Genomic DNA, 20,139 nt, shown 5'->3' on the forward strand with positions numbered 1-20,139 from the left:
TTTTTAGTTTACGTGTTTTAAATTTAAACTTTCCTTATTCCTTTCTACATGGAGTATATATGTCTGTTTGAAAATAAGAAATTTTTGCAGTGGGGCCAGGCAGGGATAAATATGCCATATAGACATCCAATGAGTGTTAGGATGATTTACATAAGTGTTTCATAAAATCATAAAAATTTTAGCAAACCCCCCGAAAAATACAAAAAACAAACAAACAAAAAAATCCCTGTAAATCAAACATTTTTGACATCTTATTTAAGCTTGAGACACTTAAACTCATTGCCAGGGTAATCATTAGTTTAATCTCTGGTCACACATTGCACAGTATATCACTTTGAGTAATAAATAAAAAAAAAATAAAAAATGACATACTGAGTCATGTTCCGAGAGGGAAATAAAGATTTACAGATGGTGTTTTTACAATATAAACTACGACGACTGAGGTAGGAGGTTTCATCACAGAGCTTCGTTTCTGGAGCTCTAAATAAAGACCAGAAGGTCTCTTACAGACGTTTGAGTTGCAAAACAAAAGCCAATGACGGAGGCAGATGACAGCGTAAACAATGCACTATGTATGTTTAGAATATTTTACATGAGCAGACAAACGCATGCCATGTTGTCTTTTTCTCTGCTTGGGCATGTAATCACATGTTAGGCCTCTGCTGTAGTCTTGTATATTTGGTGCAATCTCCAGTCTCTATAATTGTATAGTCATTTTGTAAATGGCACACTACTGACTAAGAAATTGCACATTTGCTCTTACCCTGCATTTCCTTTACACTTCTTGTTGAGATGAGACTTTCTTTGGTGTTTCTGCTCAAGTGGATGCTACAGGCACGGGGTGTAGTTTTTATTTCTGACATGTTTGACATGTCGAACGCTGTCCATTGTGGCGCACATTACCAAACTGCTAAGTGCACACAACAGCTGTTTCGCATCATGTCGGGCTAAAGCCAGGTCCCATTTGTAAGTGGTTGACCGAAGCGCGGTGTCAGACTTCTCCTTTCCAGCGTACTGTCTGTTCTGCTCCATGACAGCAGCTTCCTGTGTTTGTTATTGGATTGGAGGGGGTGCTAGCTGATAAAATAATAATAATAAAAAAGTATGAGAAAACATGGATAACAAACAGCAAAAGAATCCCCTCTCTGATGAGGACGGTTGCAAGGAATAAACAAATAATTTGAGATAAGGTAAGGAGGATAGTTTACAGATTCAGCATTTGATTCTAATCTACACTCAAGTGCAATTGTAACTAAATAGTGATAGATGTAATATATAGGTGGCATAGCTGTTTGGTTTTGTTGTTGAGTCTGACATTAAATTACTTTTCCTGGTTTAGGTCAGTTAGTATCAAAGACACGATTTGCTAAACACCACAATAATCACCAGTATTATTATCATGTCCACTTGCAAAAGCCCAGATAACTATGCCATCCATTTGCGAGGTTTTAGTAGTTCATGAATGGAGTTGGTTATGGATTTATTTAAAGGCGACACCCCAACCCCCATCACTTTCTGGTGCGACATCCTGGGGAAAAAACATAAAACAATTTGGCCAACATATTAGAAATTGTGAACTGAAGAAAACTGTTGCATCCACTACTCAAATGCATGAAGATGCATGTGTGCTGCGTTCCAGATATCAACAAGTTTTGGTGTGAAACAAATGCCCTCATCGACACAGACCTTCATTTTGTTGATATCTGAAAAAGAGAGAAAATGTATTTTATTCAGAAGAAACGGGTAACTTGTCTATTTCTGCAGCGCATGCTAAGTGCTTGCTGAAAAGTGCTAAACAGCAGCCACTCTTTCATTAGCACTCAATGAATCACCATGAATCAAAGATGAAAATCTTGATAATTCCTTCTGCTCGCCTCAAATAGAAAACACAAAATGGCAGCGCCGACTCAAGACAAAGCGAGTGGTTGCACTGATCTCTAAAGACACGTTAGCTGCTCGAGTGTTACAGGGCAAAACGGGTTTAATTTGAATGCCAAGCCCTCTAGCTATAGACTAACACCATAATCAAGTGAACCACAGCAGGATGCACACGAGCACAGAGAAAGACTTGCATCCACATTCTCTTCCCAAAGGAGAGAATGAGAGGAAGACGGAGTATCATCTGCAAAAAAGGGTTTTATCTGACTTTTACTGCCATTAACCCCCTGGGGGGCATTGATCTGGTCTGCATACATCTACAGAAAAGAAAAATATGTATATACATATAGATCAAAATGCAACTATGTGTGCCTATGTCTAATTGCATAAATAGTAATGAATGTCAAACTGATTTCACTCTATAGTATACAAGTAGCAGTGATTCAAGTGGCGTGTGTAAATGTCTAGAAAACATACGTGTGACAGTGTTTACGTGAGGATGGAAAAGTTCCCAGATGGAATGGCTTGGCATTTCTTCCTCTCTCTCACTCTAGGTATTGGGAGTACACAGAGAGAGGAACTGAGTGTGTGTGTGAGAGAGAAATGGACCGATATCCAGCAAAAAAAAGAAAAAAAAAGGATTAAATAGGAAACTGTGAAAGAGAAAAAAGAAATCAGTTACTTCAAAATTGAGAATCAGTCCTACAGAAAAAAAAGTTTTATTCTGCAATCACCCTTGAAGATCGTCCAGGGACTGTGTTGTGAAAGACTTTCTGCAGGCCAGTTTTATAACAGCAGTAATCATCTTACAAATATGTGTGAAAACACCTCTTTATACAATCAGACGTTATTCTTGGAAAAAAAAACAGGTTTCTATGATAATGAGAGTAGAGGGGGAAAAAAGTACCTCTGTGAAGAACACTTTTATAAAATTGTGGCCTTGAGGTGTAAAAACTAAAATGGGTTGCTTCTTTCTCATTAATTAGAGATAGACAACTTCATAAGCAAACTGTTGGGGCTGGGCCAGCAGGGGGCACTGGAGAGGACTTGATATCTCCAACAGATTTTATATATTAAAACTTCATATTTGTGGTTAACTGCCATTAACCCCCTGGGGGGCATTGATCTGGTCTGCATACCAGATCAATGCAGTTATGAATGGCAAAGATTCTTGATTTGTTTATAAAATTTGAAATTTAAAGGTTTTTTTTTTTACAATTCAAATGAACTGACAAAGAGCCGTATTGTTTACACAACTGCCAGACTAACAAAGTAAGATGGAAAATTTACTGTCTCTTATCATTTGAGGTGCTATAATTTGAAATGATAGTGCAAAGCGGGAATGGGGACCCAATGTAAATTCTGCTAAGGACTTTAATGCTGACGGACAGAAACAATTTAATAACTGTTTCTTGATTAACAAGACAAACTAAGGTCGAATAAATCCAATTGTGGGAGAACCCACACATGCACAGGATGAACATGCAAACTCAACACCAAAATATTGGGATTCGAACCCAGGACCTGCTTGCTGCAAGGCAACAACAACGACTCACTGCGCCACTGTGCAGCCTAACAAATCTTAGATGTCTTCACAAAGCAGCAGGATTTATTCCCGAGACTGAACTACACATGACTGAGCTCTGAAGGAAATTGGGTTCACTGTATTTTATTTGGTGTTGACAGAGTAAAGGGGGTTGTAACTTTTATCCCACCCCCACTGTTTTAATGTCTGATAACTAGCTGAGGACACATTTTCTGTGAACATCATTTATGCTAAACGGGTGATTGTGAAGATTTATTTAATTATGCGTTTGACTAAATAATTTTCCTCAACTTTCAACTTCCCATTCTTCCCTCCACCCCGAAAGCCAGAAAGTAGGCTGGCTTGTTAAGTTTATGGGCTAGACTCTCCAGACACGCAGTCATTCCCCGACGCACACGCGGTGGTCTGACACGTTTCGCAGAGGAACGCAGTGCGGGAGAGGAGCTGCGACTGGATGTGAGAGGGAGACACCGCGACTATCCCTAAATGTGATGAAAATATAGCAGCTCGTCTTTAAGTCTTCACAGGGAGAAGGGGGAGAAGGAGAGAGAGAGAGAAAAAAAATCTCCTTTATCCTGTTTATTTCGGAGTGAAAATCTTATTTCTTCAACAACAACAACAAAAAAAGGTAGGAAGTTTGATTACTTTATACTTTCTAAAGTAGTTTGATTTTATTCAGACCTGACATTTTATTTTTGGCTATTTTAGTTTTGGTATTCTATCTATTGCTTCACATTAAGATTTTTTTATTATTAATATTTTTTCTTTATTTTCAATGTAGGCTGCGTCTTAATGTTGCTATTCATGCTACAGAGAGGAAGCAATTGCATTAACAAATCTTTACGTTTAAACGTGCTGAACTCGGAACTATTGTTGGAAAGGAAAAGACAAGAAAAGAAAAGAAAAGAAAAGAAAATAAAAGAAAAGAAAAGAAAAGAAAACAGAAGAAAGGGAAATTAAAAGAAAAGAAGAGGATAGAAAATAATATCTGCATAAGAAAAAAACGTATGCAGTTATTCCACTCAACCTGTTACAGTTTGGTTGTACAGTTCTCGACACGCACACTAGATGGCGCAAATAATCTCCACTCAGCTCAAGGGATGTGATAATTAAGTTGCATTGCACTTTCTGACGTTTATCCCTCAATCAATACACCTTTACTTTTAAATAAGACTCAAATTCAAGATATTTCCAAGGTACAACGTGCAACTCATTTCACAACCCAGTCCTGGACTCATAGTTAGTTGATGCTTTATTGTGGTGTGTTACAGTAAACCAAACACCAATTGGAAAAAAAAAACAGCTCATAGATGAAGTACTTAGTCTTTTTTTTATTTTTTATATTTTAATGTTCACAAAACCTGTATTCATGAAACTAAATACTTAGACTGTATGGGCCCAAACAGCACCACGTCAGACTTTCTGAAAATTGGTCAGACAGTGGAAATTGATGGTGTGATGTGTGTATTTCCTGACCTTCCTCCCTGCCTGCCTATTAGCCAGTCTGTGGGTTGACCACTGTGTACCTGCCAGTCTGTGTTCTCTCTAACTCCCTGTATGTCCATGTCTCTGTTTTAATTGTGTCATATTCTCTCCGAGTTCTCTCCTTCGTTCTTTTGAAGGCTGAATTTTAAAATAGCTGCATCCAAGCAGTGGCTTTTTATTTCAATTCTTCTAGAGGGCCTCTCTGCTTTATTATTCTTACTTCAGAAAATCTGTACTCTTAGAGCAAAAACCATCTGCCCACAGGTGCGAACCTTCAGGTCTCACCAAATCTCTCTGCTGCTGAGACATTTGGCCTTACTTTCATGTATCTGTGTTACTCTTTTTCCTCCGCTCAGCTTTACTTGGGCCTCATCTCTGCAATGCCGGACAACTTGCCACCACATCGAAGCTTGGCGGCACAAGAGTAGCTGCCAAGCAGATCCTTTTTTTAGGCACAGAACTCACCAAATTACAGCCGCTGGTGGCGTTAACTCCACCCGAGTGTGCTTACCGGACCCGCCTAGCAGTAACTGCCTTCATGTCAGAGGAGGACAAGAATTAGGGATTGCACAGAAGAGCGCTTGGCACAATGAAGTGAAGGAAGTCGAGTCAAGTAGCCAGATTGTTTTTCACAGATTATTTGTGAACCACACGTGTTTATGTATATTCCATAAAGTTGCCGGTTTACCACATGCAAAAGCGCTTGTGTACATTTAGCTATTTGCGTTTTATTTGTCCGGAGTTTATTGCAGCTTGGATCAAGTTCAGAACGGCAACACTGTCCTAAATGAAAACACCGATTAAGACCTTGCATTGGTGTACCAATATGTGTCTAATATTTCATGTTCAGTCAGCACTAAGATCAGCTGAAGCAACCATGTGATTTTAATCAGCACTCAGTGTTGACGTGGCAGCTGCCAATACAGCAGCTATTAGGTGCCAGCTGGCACTTGGCAAGCTCACCTTAACTTGTCTGTAAAAACAGCATTTACTGGGGGGAAAGATGAAATAAAGGAGTGTTGTATGTGTCGACCAGAACTGTGGAGGATTGAGGCATGTCCACCCTTGGGGATTTCTAGCAGCGCCAATGAGTAGTTAGGACCTGTCCAGAACACAGAGACAACACTTTTAATAGAATTGATGGTTTTATAAAATCTCAAACTTACTTAAATGTTGTTACCCTTCCTGAAGTTTAAATGAAAAGAAACTTAGACAACTTAACTGCTGAATTATGTTTTAGCTGCTGTGTACAGAAAAACCAAAGGTTTCCAGTTTCTCTTGGCTGGCGTGTCTGCATCGAGGAGTTTCAGTCAGGAGGAGAAAAGATGCACCTTCCATTAACTGATTCATCGTTGATTTGGGAAGCTTCATATCAATATGAAACAGGAGAATCTTGTCAGCTTCAGTGCATGCCTACATAGTTCCAGACAGATTTACATGTTACGGGGTGTATTATGGCCCTGCGACAGACTGGCGACCTGTCCAGGATGTGCCCCGCCTCTCGCCCGGAATGTTAGCTGGAGATAGGCACCAGCACCCCTCCCGACCCCACTGAGGGACAAGGGTGTTCAGAAAATGGATGGATGGGGTGTATTATGTACTTTTCAGGTGAAAATACATCTAACATGTATGTTCTAGAATTTAGAAAGAGTATATTCCTGAACTTTCTAGGAGCTTACGTTTACCTGACATGTTTCCAGAACGTCCAAGGTCATTTCTGGATCGTACTATGTGCTCTCCAGGCTTTCTTTAGGGAATTAATGGGTACTCTCCTTTAGTGTTCATGGAACTTTATGATTACAGTCTTGAAACTCATGAGGTACTTTTCTGCAACTTCAAGGTCCCTTTCTTGAGCTTACCAGTCATTTTACTGGAACTTTCCTGGAGCTTACTGGTTACTTTCTTGGGCATTAGTGGTTACCTTGCTATAAATTTCTGGGTTCTAGGCTATATTATGAAGTGGGTCTTAAAAGGGTACTTAGCCAGTAGGTGTCCAGTAGTGCTATGTATTTCTTAAAACCCATTTTGGTACTTTTCCTGGAAGATACTGGATGCTTAAAGGAAATAAGATTTATTAGAAGGAGGCAATATTAAAATGTATGCTGAAGTTCGAATACTTCTCATCCACTAATTTTCAGTATAGTGCCTTGTGCATTCTGGAAAGTAGCCTTCAAGTACTTAGAAAGTGCTTGAGTGCTTCAGAAAGTAACTTTCAATGTCCAGGAAAGAACAGACAGTATTATGCAGCGCTAACTTTTGTCTTTGGCCATGTAGAGCAGCAATAAGACTGTTGACATATAACTCCCACTTTCTGTTTGTGTCTTTCGTAACCCAACTTTATTTATGTTTTTTTTGGGGGGTCATTTTTCATTCTCCCGTCTAACCCTACGCCCATCCCTCTGAACTCACATACACACTCTTCACAGCCCCACACATTATAGCAAGGCAGAAATAGCCGCCTATGCATGCATCCATCCATTAAACCATTCGCGGCCGTTGGGTGGAAGGAAAGCTGAAGCAACAACAATTAAAATCTCTGCCTTTGGTTTGTTTTCATCAGTGCCGGATGTTTGACAGCTTGCAGCTTAACTGAAGGGAGAGATGAGGAATTTATGTGCACAAACAGCAGAGCCAGATAAAAGTGGTTATTAGGGCAGCTTGATTGTGGGATGTAGTTTAGTCTTATCGTTATGTTGTGTTTATAGCAACTCTATACGTCAGAAGTGCTGATGAGAGACTGTACTGGCTCACATCTGCCTGTTTCCCTCAATCACACCCAGACCTTCTGCAACTCTTTGTCTGCTACTGTTGCCCTGTAAACCGAGACAAAAACTGCCCCACGAGTTGGAGTGCCGGTGTCACATTTCGAGATTTACAATTCGTAGTTGCAGTCACGATGCAAAGAATAAACAGCTAAAGTTGTCGGTCTATAAATAAGTCTGGTGTACAACCGAGCTCTTTTGTGCATCTTTGTATGTCGCATGTGATTATGCGATGTTGACTCTATATGCTCTCCCCGTGTCCTCTTGGCTGCATTCTTCTGGTTAAGCCAAGGCCAGTGGTGTTTTCTTTCTTTTCTACAAAATGGTATAATTTGGCAGCTATTTTTATTACAAAGACCAGTCTGCAGTGAGCCATTTATTCATGCTTTCAGCCCAGGTTCACATCATGCACGGGCTCTTTGTTTCATTGCCTTGAATTCTCCCAAATTGTAGCGAGTATTTCTTTGAATAGAGTTAAAACCCCTTCAGTTGCAGAGAGGATTGCACGAACGGATTTAAACTACAATCAGACGTACGGTAAATGGATAAACGTCTTTGGATAAAACATATGGGGGAATTAAGTTTAAGCATGTTTATAATGGGATACTAAACATTTAGATGTATTTGTAGTAAAATGAGGCACAGTAAACCGTTACAACAACAAAAAGGCGCATTTAGACATCTGGAAGTAAATGACCCAAATTCCTCCTAATTCATTCTTCTTTGTTATCCATGACTTTTGACTCTGACAATAAGATAAACTCCATCTTACACCCCTGTAGCTTGACGTAGATATCATGTTACATCACAGTAAGATTCCTCAACAAACGTATTGTTTGTGCCCTACATATTAACAACAAGACTTTCCAGCCTACACACAATAAACAACAGACAAGGTCAGAGGAGGAACTGGCACGACAAGGTTGGCGATTACAGGCTTTCAGGTCGTCCATGTGTGTCGTGTGGGAACCGGTTTTACTTAATTGGATTAGCCCCAAGGCTCACAGTTCCTGCTGTCCAAATCAATTGACCAAGTAAAAATATTGGTTCATCCATGAAATACATATATTTTTTCGTCTGGATTTACAGGTTGAGTTCACCTTTTGGTTTGTCAAGTCGCAAACAAACAGACACAAACATGTTAAAAGTTCTGGGGACCTTGATTAGTGTGTGGCAAGTGTGTGTGTGTGTGTGTGTATGCGTGTGTGTGCACACAACTCTGACATCATGGAGACTGCGTTTCACAATATCCAGACACTTCCTCGCAAGTGAATGGCCTGCTTTGTTGCAAAGCCCAATTTAAAAGAATAAACCTTTCCATCATTTTAGGTAATACATTCTTTGCTATCTGATTGGGCAGTGAGCAAGCGACTCACTTTGCCGGGAACATTGGAGGGCAGCAGACGGATAGTGAAAATTTGGTGTGGTAGTAGGAGACATTTTCCCTAGCTGGGTCATTTTCTGGCAAGTGGGACCGGGGGAATGAGTGCATTTCTCCTCTTTAGCCTCCAGCCCGAGTCTGCTTGTGAGGTGTGGTGTAAACAGTAGGGCCCTTGTAATTAAGGATAAGTAGACCATTTCATAATATCCTTTGACCACTTCATTGACTCCACGTTAGTGACAGGATTTCCCAGTTGGGAGGGTCACAGCGTTGGAAATGAGGCACTGTCTGTATGTTACATTGAATGCATCACCTGTATATTTCCAATAAGTTTGCAGTCTTCTGCACCTGCAGACGTAGGTCAAGAAAAAAAAAAGTAGTTTGAGATCATTTGCAGCAGTTAATTTAACCTTTTCCAAAACTATGCATCATGATAGAAAATATGCATCACTTTGACTCATTTTCAATCCATTTTAACAGTTTTTTTTTTTACCAAAGGTTTTCCAAGCATGATTAAGATTTTTCATAACTGGTTTTAAAGTGTGAATGATGAAACACCTCCATTGCATGCAAAGGACTGCAAAGGTTACAGAACATTTGTTGTTTTACAGAAATATAAAACAAAAAGACTTAGATGATGACCTCATTAAACTGACCTCATTCAGATGAGGTCAGTTTGTCAGATTAAAAATGTATGTCTTCATTTGTTGTAAGTGGGAAATAATCATAATTAGCAGAAATAAAGGTTTTCAAACATCCACCTGTGTGTGATTCATCTGGATAATGCGTTTCATTTAGTGATACAATTCCTAAAAATTAGTGTTATTCCAGTTTAATGAATGGGTCTTTATGGGTCACAATCAAAGTTTTGAGAATCAAAGGCATTCCGTGTGGCTGCATTCAGATTCAGTAAAACTCACGCTGCTCTCCCATTTCTCCATGTTTTCCCAGGTGTCTTCGTCTAAGATGTTGCCACATTGCTCCCTTTTGTTATTGCTGTGTGCAGCCCAGCTGCTCTCTAGCTCCTCCGCTTTGCCCTTTGAACAGAGGGGCTTTTGGGACTTTGCCCTGGACAGTCTGGAGGACGGCGGGATGATGTCGATGATGAGGGATCAGAACGAAGGCTCAGCCACGGAGGAGATCCTCACTCCCGACGTTCCCATGTGTCCGTTCGGATGCCACTGCCAGCTTCGGGTCGTCCAGTGCTCGGACCTCGGTTAGTGAGAGTGCATGTGAAGACACCCAGTGGGCAAACAGCACAAGAAGCCCGAGAGTGTTGAAAGTCAGACACATGAAGGCACTACTTTAATGGCTGAGGAGCACACAGTAATCTAGTTTTACAAACTCATAAATTGGGTCTAAAAGAGGCAGTTTCTCCCTCCTGGTTATGCTGTTATGTTTTTACTGGGAAAAACATTTCCTTTAGGGATTATGTGTTCCAGTTTTTTTTTTGTTTGTTTGTTTTTTATGTGGGAGATGACAGTAAAGAGAAAAAATGTAATTAAAAGCAAAAGGCTGGATCAACAACATCAGGGGTGGTGGAGAAAAATGAATTATTTTTGCACTAAAAACAGGATATCTGTCATTTCCTTACTGACTTTGGAGAAGGGTTTTTGTTTTGTTTTGTGTGTCAGACCACATGCTAATTATTTGATTAAATCCAAGATGGAGGGAACACAGATTTAAAGATGAAGGGCAGGATACAAAATGATGAAAAGTTCAGCATGAGAAGGCTTTCCAGATCTAAATGAAGGATCTTGTACTGTTGTGATTTCCCTTCTGGTAATACTGCTTGATCAGACAAGACGGAATCTCAGTATATACTACTTTTATGCAAATAAATTACACTCAATTATATCAAAAAAGCTTTATTATGCGCACCAGTCTTTTTGGGATTCTGTTTATATTTCAGCATCCTGTGGATATTCAAAGTGCAAACAGTTCTCCCTTTGTGGGAGCAGTTAAAGTCCTCTAGCCGTCCTATCCTATAAATAAAAAAAGTGTCTCTGTGATATTCTTGCCATTAAGCTCCAATAAGAAATCTGTCTTTAGACGGGATGGTTTTGTTGAATCATCATTTTAAAAGCTCTGTATATTTACTGTCCTCAGTCTTTTCTGAAGCGGGTAAATGTGGAAGCGTATAATTTCCGAGATGTCAAGTGCTTATTTAGAACAGATGTATTTTGGTGGTGGCGTCTGTCTCCTCTCAGCCTGCATCCCAACATGATGTTGAGAATTTGTGTTGGTTGGTGAGGGACTGGGGGGTTTAGCGGGTGAAAGGGTTGTCAGTTTGTGTTTAAGCTTTGGGATTTGTGGCTGATATGGGTGAAGAGTTGCGGTGTGGGGTTTTGAAGTTTAAAGGATTCACTTGATTACGGTCTTGGTGAATTTTTTTTTTTTTTTTGCAAAATGCAAAATAAATTTGGAGGGTTACATGCAGAAAGTTGAGTAAAATGCTAGATATATATATATATATATTTTTTACACCTTGATGCAAGTAAGTTAGTAGACACACTATCAACACAAAAACAAGTTGGAAGTATAGTTGGACTTGGCTATCGAAAGAAAAATATCAGATCTTTTCTTTCATGGTTCACAGCATCTTCATTATGGAAGTCACTGGTTTAAAACAGTAATTCATAGACAAGAAAAGTTACAAAAGAAATGTTATTGGTTCCTGCCATCTGATTCAGTCCTTGCCTTCAAAATATTGATGCGTTTAACAGAACTAACAGTTGAGCCCAAAATGAATCAGACCACTGGCAAAGTTCGGCTTTTAAGTTTAATCTTTTAATTTGACTAACATTACTTCTGACTTGGAAATAATATAGATGTTTTGCAGGGATGGGAAGTTGGACTTAGAGAATTGTAGCTCATCACCAAACATAAATTGGTAAAATCCAGAGGAAACATGCAAAAGATTGCCAGCATTTATAAAAAAGCATTTGAATGTCAATGAAGATTTTTCTTTTTTATAGACCGTTGAGAAATGAAAACATTTTTTAATGTAAATCGATATTTCATTACGTTGTTTTATGGTCTTTTGAGAGATGTCCTTTTTTTTGCCCAGGAAACAAACTTCTTGTTTGAATGAAAATAACTAACTCTAAATCGACCAGGGCTTTGAATAAATTTGGTTATAACCGTTGGCTGGCATTTGTCTTTTACACCAAAAGGAATAATTAACCAATTTTATTTATAAAATAATCCATGAAAGAGGAAGACTTTTATCTTACCCTTAAAGTCTGAGCTTTATTTGAAGATCCAACAAAATCATATTTTTTGAGCAATCTACCTTTAGAATGATATGCTCTATGAAAATTTTGAAGATTGCTTAGTAGGTAGATTCTTGTTCATGAATGGTTTAGTTCTGCTGGTAATGTGGAACCATTATCTAAATTACTACTGATTGACACTTCAGTCTGACTTTCGAAAGTTCATACAATATTTACTTCTAAAGTTTAAATTACAGTGTGTTGTCGATGTTGGCTTAAACAAGGTTGGTTATTGAATTCTTCTTTTGTAATAATTAATATGTGCAAGAGTAAAATCTATCATCCTTCATTTGAAACAGCAAATGAATGAATCTTAACTATGCATTTTAATACCATAATTAAACATACAATAAATAAAAAATATATATATCTTTTTCCCAAGAATATTAAATATTTTTGGGACTGCACTGCATTACTTTTTTGTAGGTTCACCAGTGGCAAAAACGGAATAATTTCCTGGAAGGAGCCACTGCAGCAGGTCTCCTAGCTTTGAGTGGGTGTGGTAATTACCAGAGGAAGCTGCTGAGGGTTTGTTCCTGTGTGGTGTCATTCAGGGTGTGGCACAGTACAGCCTAAGCCATATATCTAAAGTTAACTGTAGTTGGACAACTCTGGGCATAGTCTTGTGGGTCAGATGTGGTTGGAGGCTGGTTGAGTCCCATCGGGACAGCTGGCGCGCTCTCACCAGTCGGTCTCGTTGCATCATGGTCTGGTCCAGATGAGGTTTCAACAGGGTTGAGATGTGCTTACACGTCCTCTGACCACATCTGATACATGTGTCCACGTGGCTCTGTGGCTCGTCTCTATGATTACTGGTTATGCTGTGCAATGAGTCTTTTTTCTTCAGGAATAAAGCAGGTGTATTAGTTTATTTTTTTGTTTTTTTTTATTATTTTAATTATTTTGAATTCGGGTTGCCCAATGTAATTAACAGCATTCAGTGTCATACCTGCAATAGAGCGTAGTCAGGGTGATGACAGTTACGAGGACCTTGAAGAAGCTATGTGCAATCAAGTTCAACTCACAACATTATGATTTAACTATAGTCATTTAAAATGTTCAAACCCAGAATATTAGTGGGAGTTATTCACCACTTTTGCGTTGCAATGGGGTCTGCTTTCAGAGTCTCAGTCATTCTGAGGACCCTGGGAGCGGGGGTCGAGGGGAGCAGCATGGTGTCAACAACTACAAGCCGTTAAAAATTAAAGAAATTGATATAAAATATTAATATTGCATTCTCTCAAATTGCTACAGCCTTAAGTCTGAGATGTTTTAAATGGCAAAAACATGCACTTGAATGAACCCATTTTTAGCGAGCACTCAGCTTTAATCACTCGGATTCTCTTCCAGCTTCATTCTGTTGACCAGGATAAATACACATTAGATGGGCTGATAGTCCATCAACAGAAAGTGACACAGGGCAGTCAATCTCACAAGTTTTAAAAAGGTAGAGGTGTGCCAACTTGCATGTTTTTTTTGTTTTTTTTTTTGCCAGCCACTAAATCATGGAAGGAAAATGTACACAAAACGAAAATAGTCGGCACATCAAAAAGAAGAGATAGCAGCAGCTCATTAGTAGGACCCTGGAATGTCAGCTTTATTACTTTCCAAATTCCATGTTATTCTTTTAAACGTTGAAGAATAAAGAGCGTTTCCACATTCTTGAGTCTCCAGTCAATTGTGTGGTGACAAACGATGAAGAAAAGTTTTTCTGCTAGATCTGAAACTTGAACTAAGCTTTGGGGTTTTTTTTCCCTTTTTTTTTCTTTTTTTTTGGAGAACATCTGTGTTTTAGTGAGTATTTCCGCCATGTTTGACCATCTTTTCTGTCTGCGTGGAAAGGAGAGCCAAGCTGAGTCGAGCCCCACCTTACCTGGTAGCGACAGGTATTGGAGCGGCATGAGCCGCATGAGCGTCAGTGAATTCTGAGAAACCACATATTTTATTGTGGACGTCAACAATCAGCAGCAATTGGCTTGACCTCCCCAATAAGCAGATGAGGCACAATGAACAGCAGAGCCCAGGTGCATCTGATGGCAAGCTCCAACCTGAAAAACAGACAGCCTATTGGTGGGGATGCTACAAGAGCTACTGGAGTACAACACCATGAATTTATTTCAGTTAGGGATAGTTAAATAGTCACACTTCAAGGCAAAAGTAATAAACTATATGTGGTGATGTGTTAGTTAGTAGTTGAACGACTTGTGGCAACTGTGGAGAGAAACCACTCTCCAATCACAGGCTGAAAACCCAAAACAGAACCAGTTTCAGTATCTGTAGCTCTCTGGCGTGACTGACTACAGGTTAGACTGATATATATAAAAATAAAAAAACAGAGACAAAGACAAAAGTTAGAATTGCTGGGCCACGCCTACTTTCTATGGAAAAGATAAACAGGGAGCACTTAGCAACTAAGTATGTCTTATATAGAAAGAAAAATAGGGACAGAACATAAAAGTAATTGCAACAATAGCTGTGACTAATGCAAAAATGAAGTGTAGAAAAGTAAAGTAGTCTGTAACTCTAATAGCAGCTTTAGGATATAACTATAGCTTAGGATATAACCTGAGCCACTCTTAACTATAAGCTTTATGAAAAAGAAGCTCAACCTCCCTCTGTAATATGTCCCCAGGAAGTGCAACTGCTTTTGGTTTTCAGGGACAGGGACAAAAATGACAAAATGAAGACACTTGTTCTTAACATCACTTGCACATTAACACACGCAGCTTGTGTTTTCATTTTATGTGTTCATTTTACACCCATACTTTTTATTTGATGTGTGCCTTAGATTATGGCGTTTCGGTCCCATCCTTTGTGACTTATGTCAAATGGAAACCAGATGGAAAACATCTGGTTTCCCCATCTGGCATTAGGGGAGTTCATGTTTCTGTGAGACTGTGTTTGTGAGTCTGTCCCCTTGCTACTGTAGATGTCTACGTGTGACCTCCTAGTATGCGTCAATGTCAACCTTTTTATTAAAATAGCACGAAAGTAGTCATTTAAGATTATATGGGGCTGTGATGTGTGCACCTATTTATTTTTTAAAACCGTGTGTCTGTGTGAAATACCCTTTGAGGTTTTCTTTTGAAAACAAACTGGTTTTTGGGTGTTGGTTGACTCTCACCATGGGAAGCATTTAATGGAGGATGACTCTCTTCTCTGTTTTTGTTGGTCTTGTCTTCAGGTTTGACAGAGGTGCCCAGGAATATTCCTCCAGACACCAAGTTCCTGGACTTGCAGAACAACCGTATCACTGAGCTAAAAGAAAATGACTTCAAAGGCCTTACTAACTTATATGTAAGAGACACACACAGTCTGCATCTGTTCATAATGCTCTGCTCCTTACTGACCTCTTGAAGTTTTTGCAGCTGCAGCTTTTTATTGGCTTTATTTTTGTGGAAGTTCAGCTTGATCCTCATCTTCTTTGGGATTTAGAAGTTTATTTCACCTCTGTTTCTCACTCAGTTCACAGAAAACCTTAACTGTGTTAAAACGTGACCAATTTGGAGTGTGGAGGACTTCCAAGCAAAAAGGCTTTACTCAAGACTGACCCTCATTCAAGATCCCTGACCAAAAGAAATATTAAGTCTGGCAGTTTATGAACTTCCTGAGTAAAGCAAATGCTCACTATCTTTGCGCATTTGCTTTAGCCTTACCAGATTATACCTTGCATGGATCACTACAGTACAAGCAGAGACTAAATAAAGGAGCTTTTGTGCACTCTGCATACAACTTTATGTTCTTCTACATCCACTTTTTAAAAAAAGAATCCTAATGAAGATCTTATCCGTATGAAATGCAGAGCTTTTGACTTTGTGCTTTCATTTGTTGTTCTTTTTAGGCACTCTCTGTGAGGAATAACAAGATTTCCAAAGTCCATCCCAAGACTTTTGCCCCTTTGAAGCACATGCAGAAGCTCTACTTTTCAAAGAATTTGCTGGCCGCCATCCCCAAAAACCTGCCTGCCTCTCTGGTTGAGCTGAGGATTCATGAGAACCGCATCAAGAAGGTGGCAGCTGGATCCTTCTCAGGACTGGGCAACATGCACTGCATAGGTTAGAAATGCCGATGACTTCAACAATCCCAGCGATACTCTGTGGTACTCGCCACAGTATGTGTGGCACCACCACGGACTTGGTAAATTAAAGGGAGAAAAGTTTATTTCATGGCTTTAATATTGACTTTATCTTGCAGAAATGGGAGCAAACCCTATCCAGAACAGTGGTTTTGAGCCTGGAGCCTTTAAAGGACTGAAATTAAATTATCTGCGCATATCAGAGGCCAAGCTTACTGGAGTGCCTAAAGGTAGGAAGCCAGATATTTCGATTGAAGTCCAAGAAATTTAGAAACAAAAGTTCGTGGACTATTTAAAGGATTGGCTCTGGGTTTCCCTGAAGCTATTCTAACCTCTCCAAAAACCTTCAGCCTTGTTTAATTTTACTTATCTTTTTGCATGCATTAACCTTTCAGATATTAAACAGTTTTATTTGACTTTCATGCTGTGTAACTCAAATGTTTGGGGTTTGACCTTTAGATCTTCCAGACAGTCTTCATGAGCTTCATCTGGACCACAACCAGATCCAGGCTGTGGAACTGGAGGACCTGAGCCGCTACAAAAACCTCCACAGGTATTTTTCACACCTAGACATCAAACTGTTTTGACTGTTTTTGATCTCCATCTGAAAACCAGCCACAAACCACAATATTAACTTTTCAAATCTTAGCAAGAGTTCTTGACTAAAATAACTGGGGCATGGTTTGATTGCAACTAATCACATTTCATTAATTTTGATTAATCAATTACACAGATTTTAAACACGCTAAACATTTTAACACAATTTATCTCATTTTATTTTTTTTTTTTTACAAACAAAGGTTAAGGCTGGAACCTTTGCATTCGCATGTTTCCAGTACGCCGATAAATTTGACGCACAAACAATATCCACAAAAAGCAGCGATGAACAACAAAAGCCGCTTCTCTTAGCACACATTTGGTTAATTTTTGCTTCAAAAAGCAATCTAATGGGACGCTGGAAAATATTATTTTTGTGTGCAAATTGTATGGAAAAGAATTATCCTATTGAAGACACTATAGAAGTCTAAAATACCATCTCAGACCACAACATGTTGCAGCTACCACAGATGTTTCTAACACTAACGTCAGTGTCCACAGTCCATATTTTCAAAGAAGTACTTTTTTCAAAAAAAAGTTATAACAACAAGCAGGGATTTCCATTGTCACTTAGCATGCTCTTCTCAACACAAAGTACAAAGTAATTTGTCATCTATGACAAACTTAGATGGAATGAGGGGAAATATTACACATAAACAGCATATTGGTTTTCTTGGGCAGGTCTGTCATTTTAATTTTTACAGTAATATGATGCTGCAGGTGGGTTGAAAGCTGATCATAATTCATGGAAAGATGGATGGCTCTAAATACATGAAAGGAAAGTTGTAGTTTCAGAAACTTGAAACTGATGTGAAACCGCCCTTCACATACCGCCAGAGCTACAGTTATTGTATTTAAAACCAAGCATAATTATGTCTTTGAATGGTCGAAACCTAATACGTATTTTTCAAATATGACAAACATTTTGAAAAGAATAACAGGCAGAAATTTCAGACTCCAAATGTGCAGAGCTGGTAGGCTTCCACTTGTAATTGCAGCAGAAGGAGGTTCTGCAAAGCAGCAGTAGCTTATTGTCAGCTTAGATGTCAACTGCACTTTTATATCCTCATTTGTTGACTGTCTGACAAATGCGTAAACACAAAGTTATAAAACCAATTAATCTGGGGCTGGAAACAAGTGCATGTAACTCTTTTTAGATTTTTATTTTCTAAAAAAAAAAAAAAAGAAAAAAAAATTAAGACCACAGATTATTTTCCCTCCAATTCCCAAAGTATGCATTGCAAATCACTGTAGAGAGAGTTCACAGCAAGTATCATAAAAAATAAAAATAAAAAAAATAAAAAATACTATGGTCATGACTGGGGCTGTGTTCATTAAATCCCAAGCCTTCAAAACAAACACAATTGCCTCACATTAACCTTCAAAGAGGAGCACTAATAAAGATAAGGGAAACTCAACATGATAATTAAATCTAACCCATGATCTACAGCTTCTTTGATGCTCCTCCCTTTGACTGAAATGCTTCCAGTATGACGGGACGGGAGTCATTTAGCTAAACAAACCGAACAACACAACTAACAGTGTGCGATTCTCCTCGCAGTATGGAAGCCATTAGTGGTTGGTGTAATCTTTACAACGGGGAGCTCCGAGTTGAGATGGATTTCAGGGCGTGGGAATAACTAAATAGTTGTTTTATAAGAATTAGTGGAGACTTTAGACTTTGAAATGTATTGTGTGTCCTCAACCACAGTAGAGGCATTTCTTAATATGTTCCAATGAACTATCTAATAATGCAAAATGGTTCGGTATGTCATTTTAATCTTTCTTATTTGCATGTCTCAATTTAAATAGTTTGTCTCGGCAGTTTTTTTGCGTAATCGATGTTAAAAAAAAGGCTCCTAGTAATTACCTTTAGAAACTTTTTTTCATCTCATAAATATTGCAAAACTTAAAAACACAAATGTTAGTAATAGATCTGCTTCTCTAAAATGTCAAGTCTCTATTTTAATAATCAACCCGTGTGCTTAATGGTGGTTAAATGTCAGAAGGTCCCATGCGAAATGCACAAATTCAAATTGGTTGCCTTTGTTTTAATTTCTTTTCTGAAGAAAAGAATTGAACTACTGTTTTATAGATGGCCACTTCTATGCCCAACTAAGGGGAAGCACTTTGGTGCTTTGATGAACACTCAAGTAGTGAAGAGTGGAATTTGTTCTAAGAGCAAGTCACTGGTTTTTGAATTTAAAACTTTTTTTCTCTTCTTTCATTTTCTAGATTGGGTCTTGGCTTTAACCATATCCTCAACATAGAGAATGGCAGCCTGTCATTTTTGCCCATGCTGAGGGAGCTGCATCTGGACAACAACCGGCTCACACGAGTTCCCAAAGGCCTCCCGAACATGAAGTACCTGCAGGTTAGCCTGAATAACTTTTTGTTTTTACCAGATTTAAAAATTTTTTTTGTTCTAACTTATCGTCTTGCTTTGTTTTTAAGGTGGTGTATCTCCACTCCAATAACATCAGCCAGGTGGGCGTGGACGACTTCTGCCCCCGAGGGTTCGGGATGAAGAGGACGTACTATAACGGCATCAGCCTGTTTGAAAACCCTGTGAACTACTGGGAGGTGCAGCCGGCAACATTCCGCTGCGTGAACGACCGGTTTGCCATTCAGTTCGGAAATTACAAAAAATAAAACCAAGGGAAATACTCGGCAACACAAAGAATGAGGTCAAAATGTTGAGGAAAAAAACGAATAGAAGAACCATAATTTAAATAATGTCTAAAAAAAACAAAAAAAAAAAAAAAAAAAACTTGAGATGTCACGAAAGGAATCTATGTCTGAGATTATTGAGTTTATAGTTGTTACTTTTGTGGTGAAATCGAGTAGTGGAGGAGATGGGTAATAAACGTATGGAGTAGACAGCAAAGTGAAATACATAATCCCAGAACTTGAAGTAGGTGGAGAGCAGAATTTGTGCAGAACTGCAACCAGCTTTGCATTTTCAGATTGCAGTTTTGAAGCTATTTTCCATCTAAGTCAGTGTGAAGAGTGCTGAAACCTTGTGAAATATTTCAGCACATCAATCTTTACTATAGTTGTTATTGTGACTGAGGTTCTATTGTCTATTGTCGTTTTCTTTGGTAAGAAATATAAGTAAAACAATGATAAGCAGTGTATAT

General features: G+C 38.8%; 1 protein-coding gene across 1 annotated transcript; it reads left to right on the forward strand.

Annotated features, from left to right (window-relative positions):
- Nucleotides 1-3,797: 3,797 nt before the first annotated feature.
- Nucleotides 3,798-19,754, forward strand: bgnb (biglycan b). Its single transcript, XM_007568918.2, has 8 exons — nucleotides 3,798-4,052; nucleotides 10,004-10,268; nucleotides 15,512-15,624; nucleotides 16,169-16,382; nucleotides 16,522-16,632; nucleotides 16,862-16,955; nucleotides 19,235-19,373; nucleotides 19,454-19,754. Exons 2-8 carry the CDS (start codon nucleotides 10,019-10,021, stop codon nucleotides 19,649-19,651), a joined length of 1,119 nt encoding a protein of 372 aa, XP_007568980.1. The 5' UTR covers nucleotides 3,798-4,052; nucleotides 10,004-10,018; the 3' UTR covers nucleotides 19,652-19,754.
- The last annotated feature ends 385 nt before the right edge of the window (nucleotides 19,755-20,139 follow it).

This window comes from Poecilia formosa, unplaced genomic scaffold (assembly GCF_000485575.1).
Source record: "Poecilia formosa unplaced genomic scaffold, Poecilia_formosa-5.1.2 Scaffold232, whole genome shotgun sequence".
In the NCBI taxonomy this organism is placed as follows: domain Eukaryota; kingdom Metazoa; phylum Chordata; class Actinopteri; order Cyprinodontiformes; family Poeciliidae; genus Poecilia; species Poecilia formosa.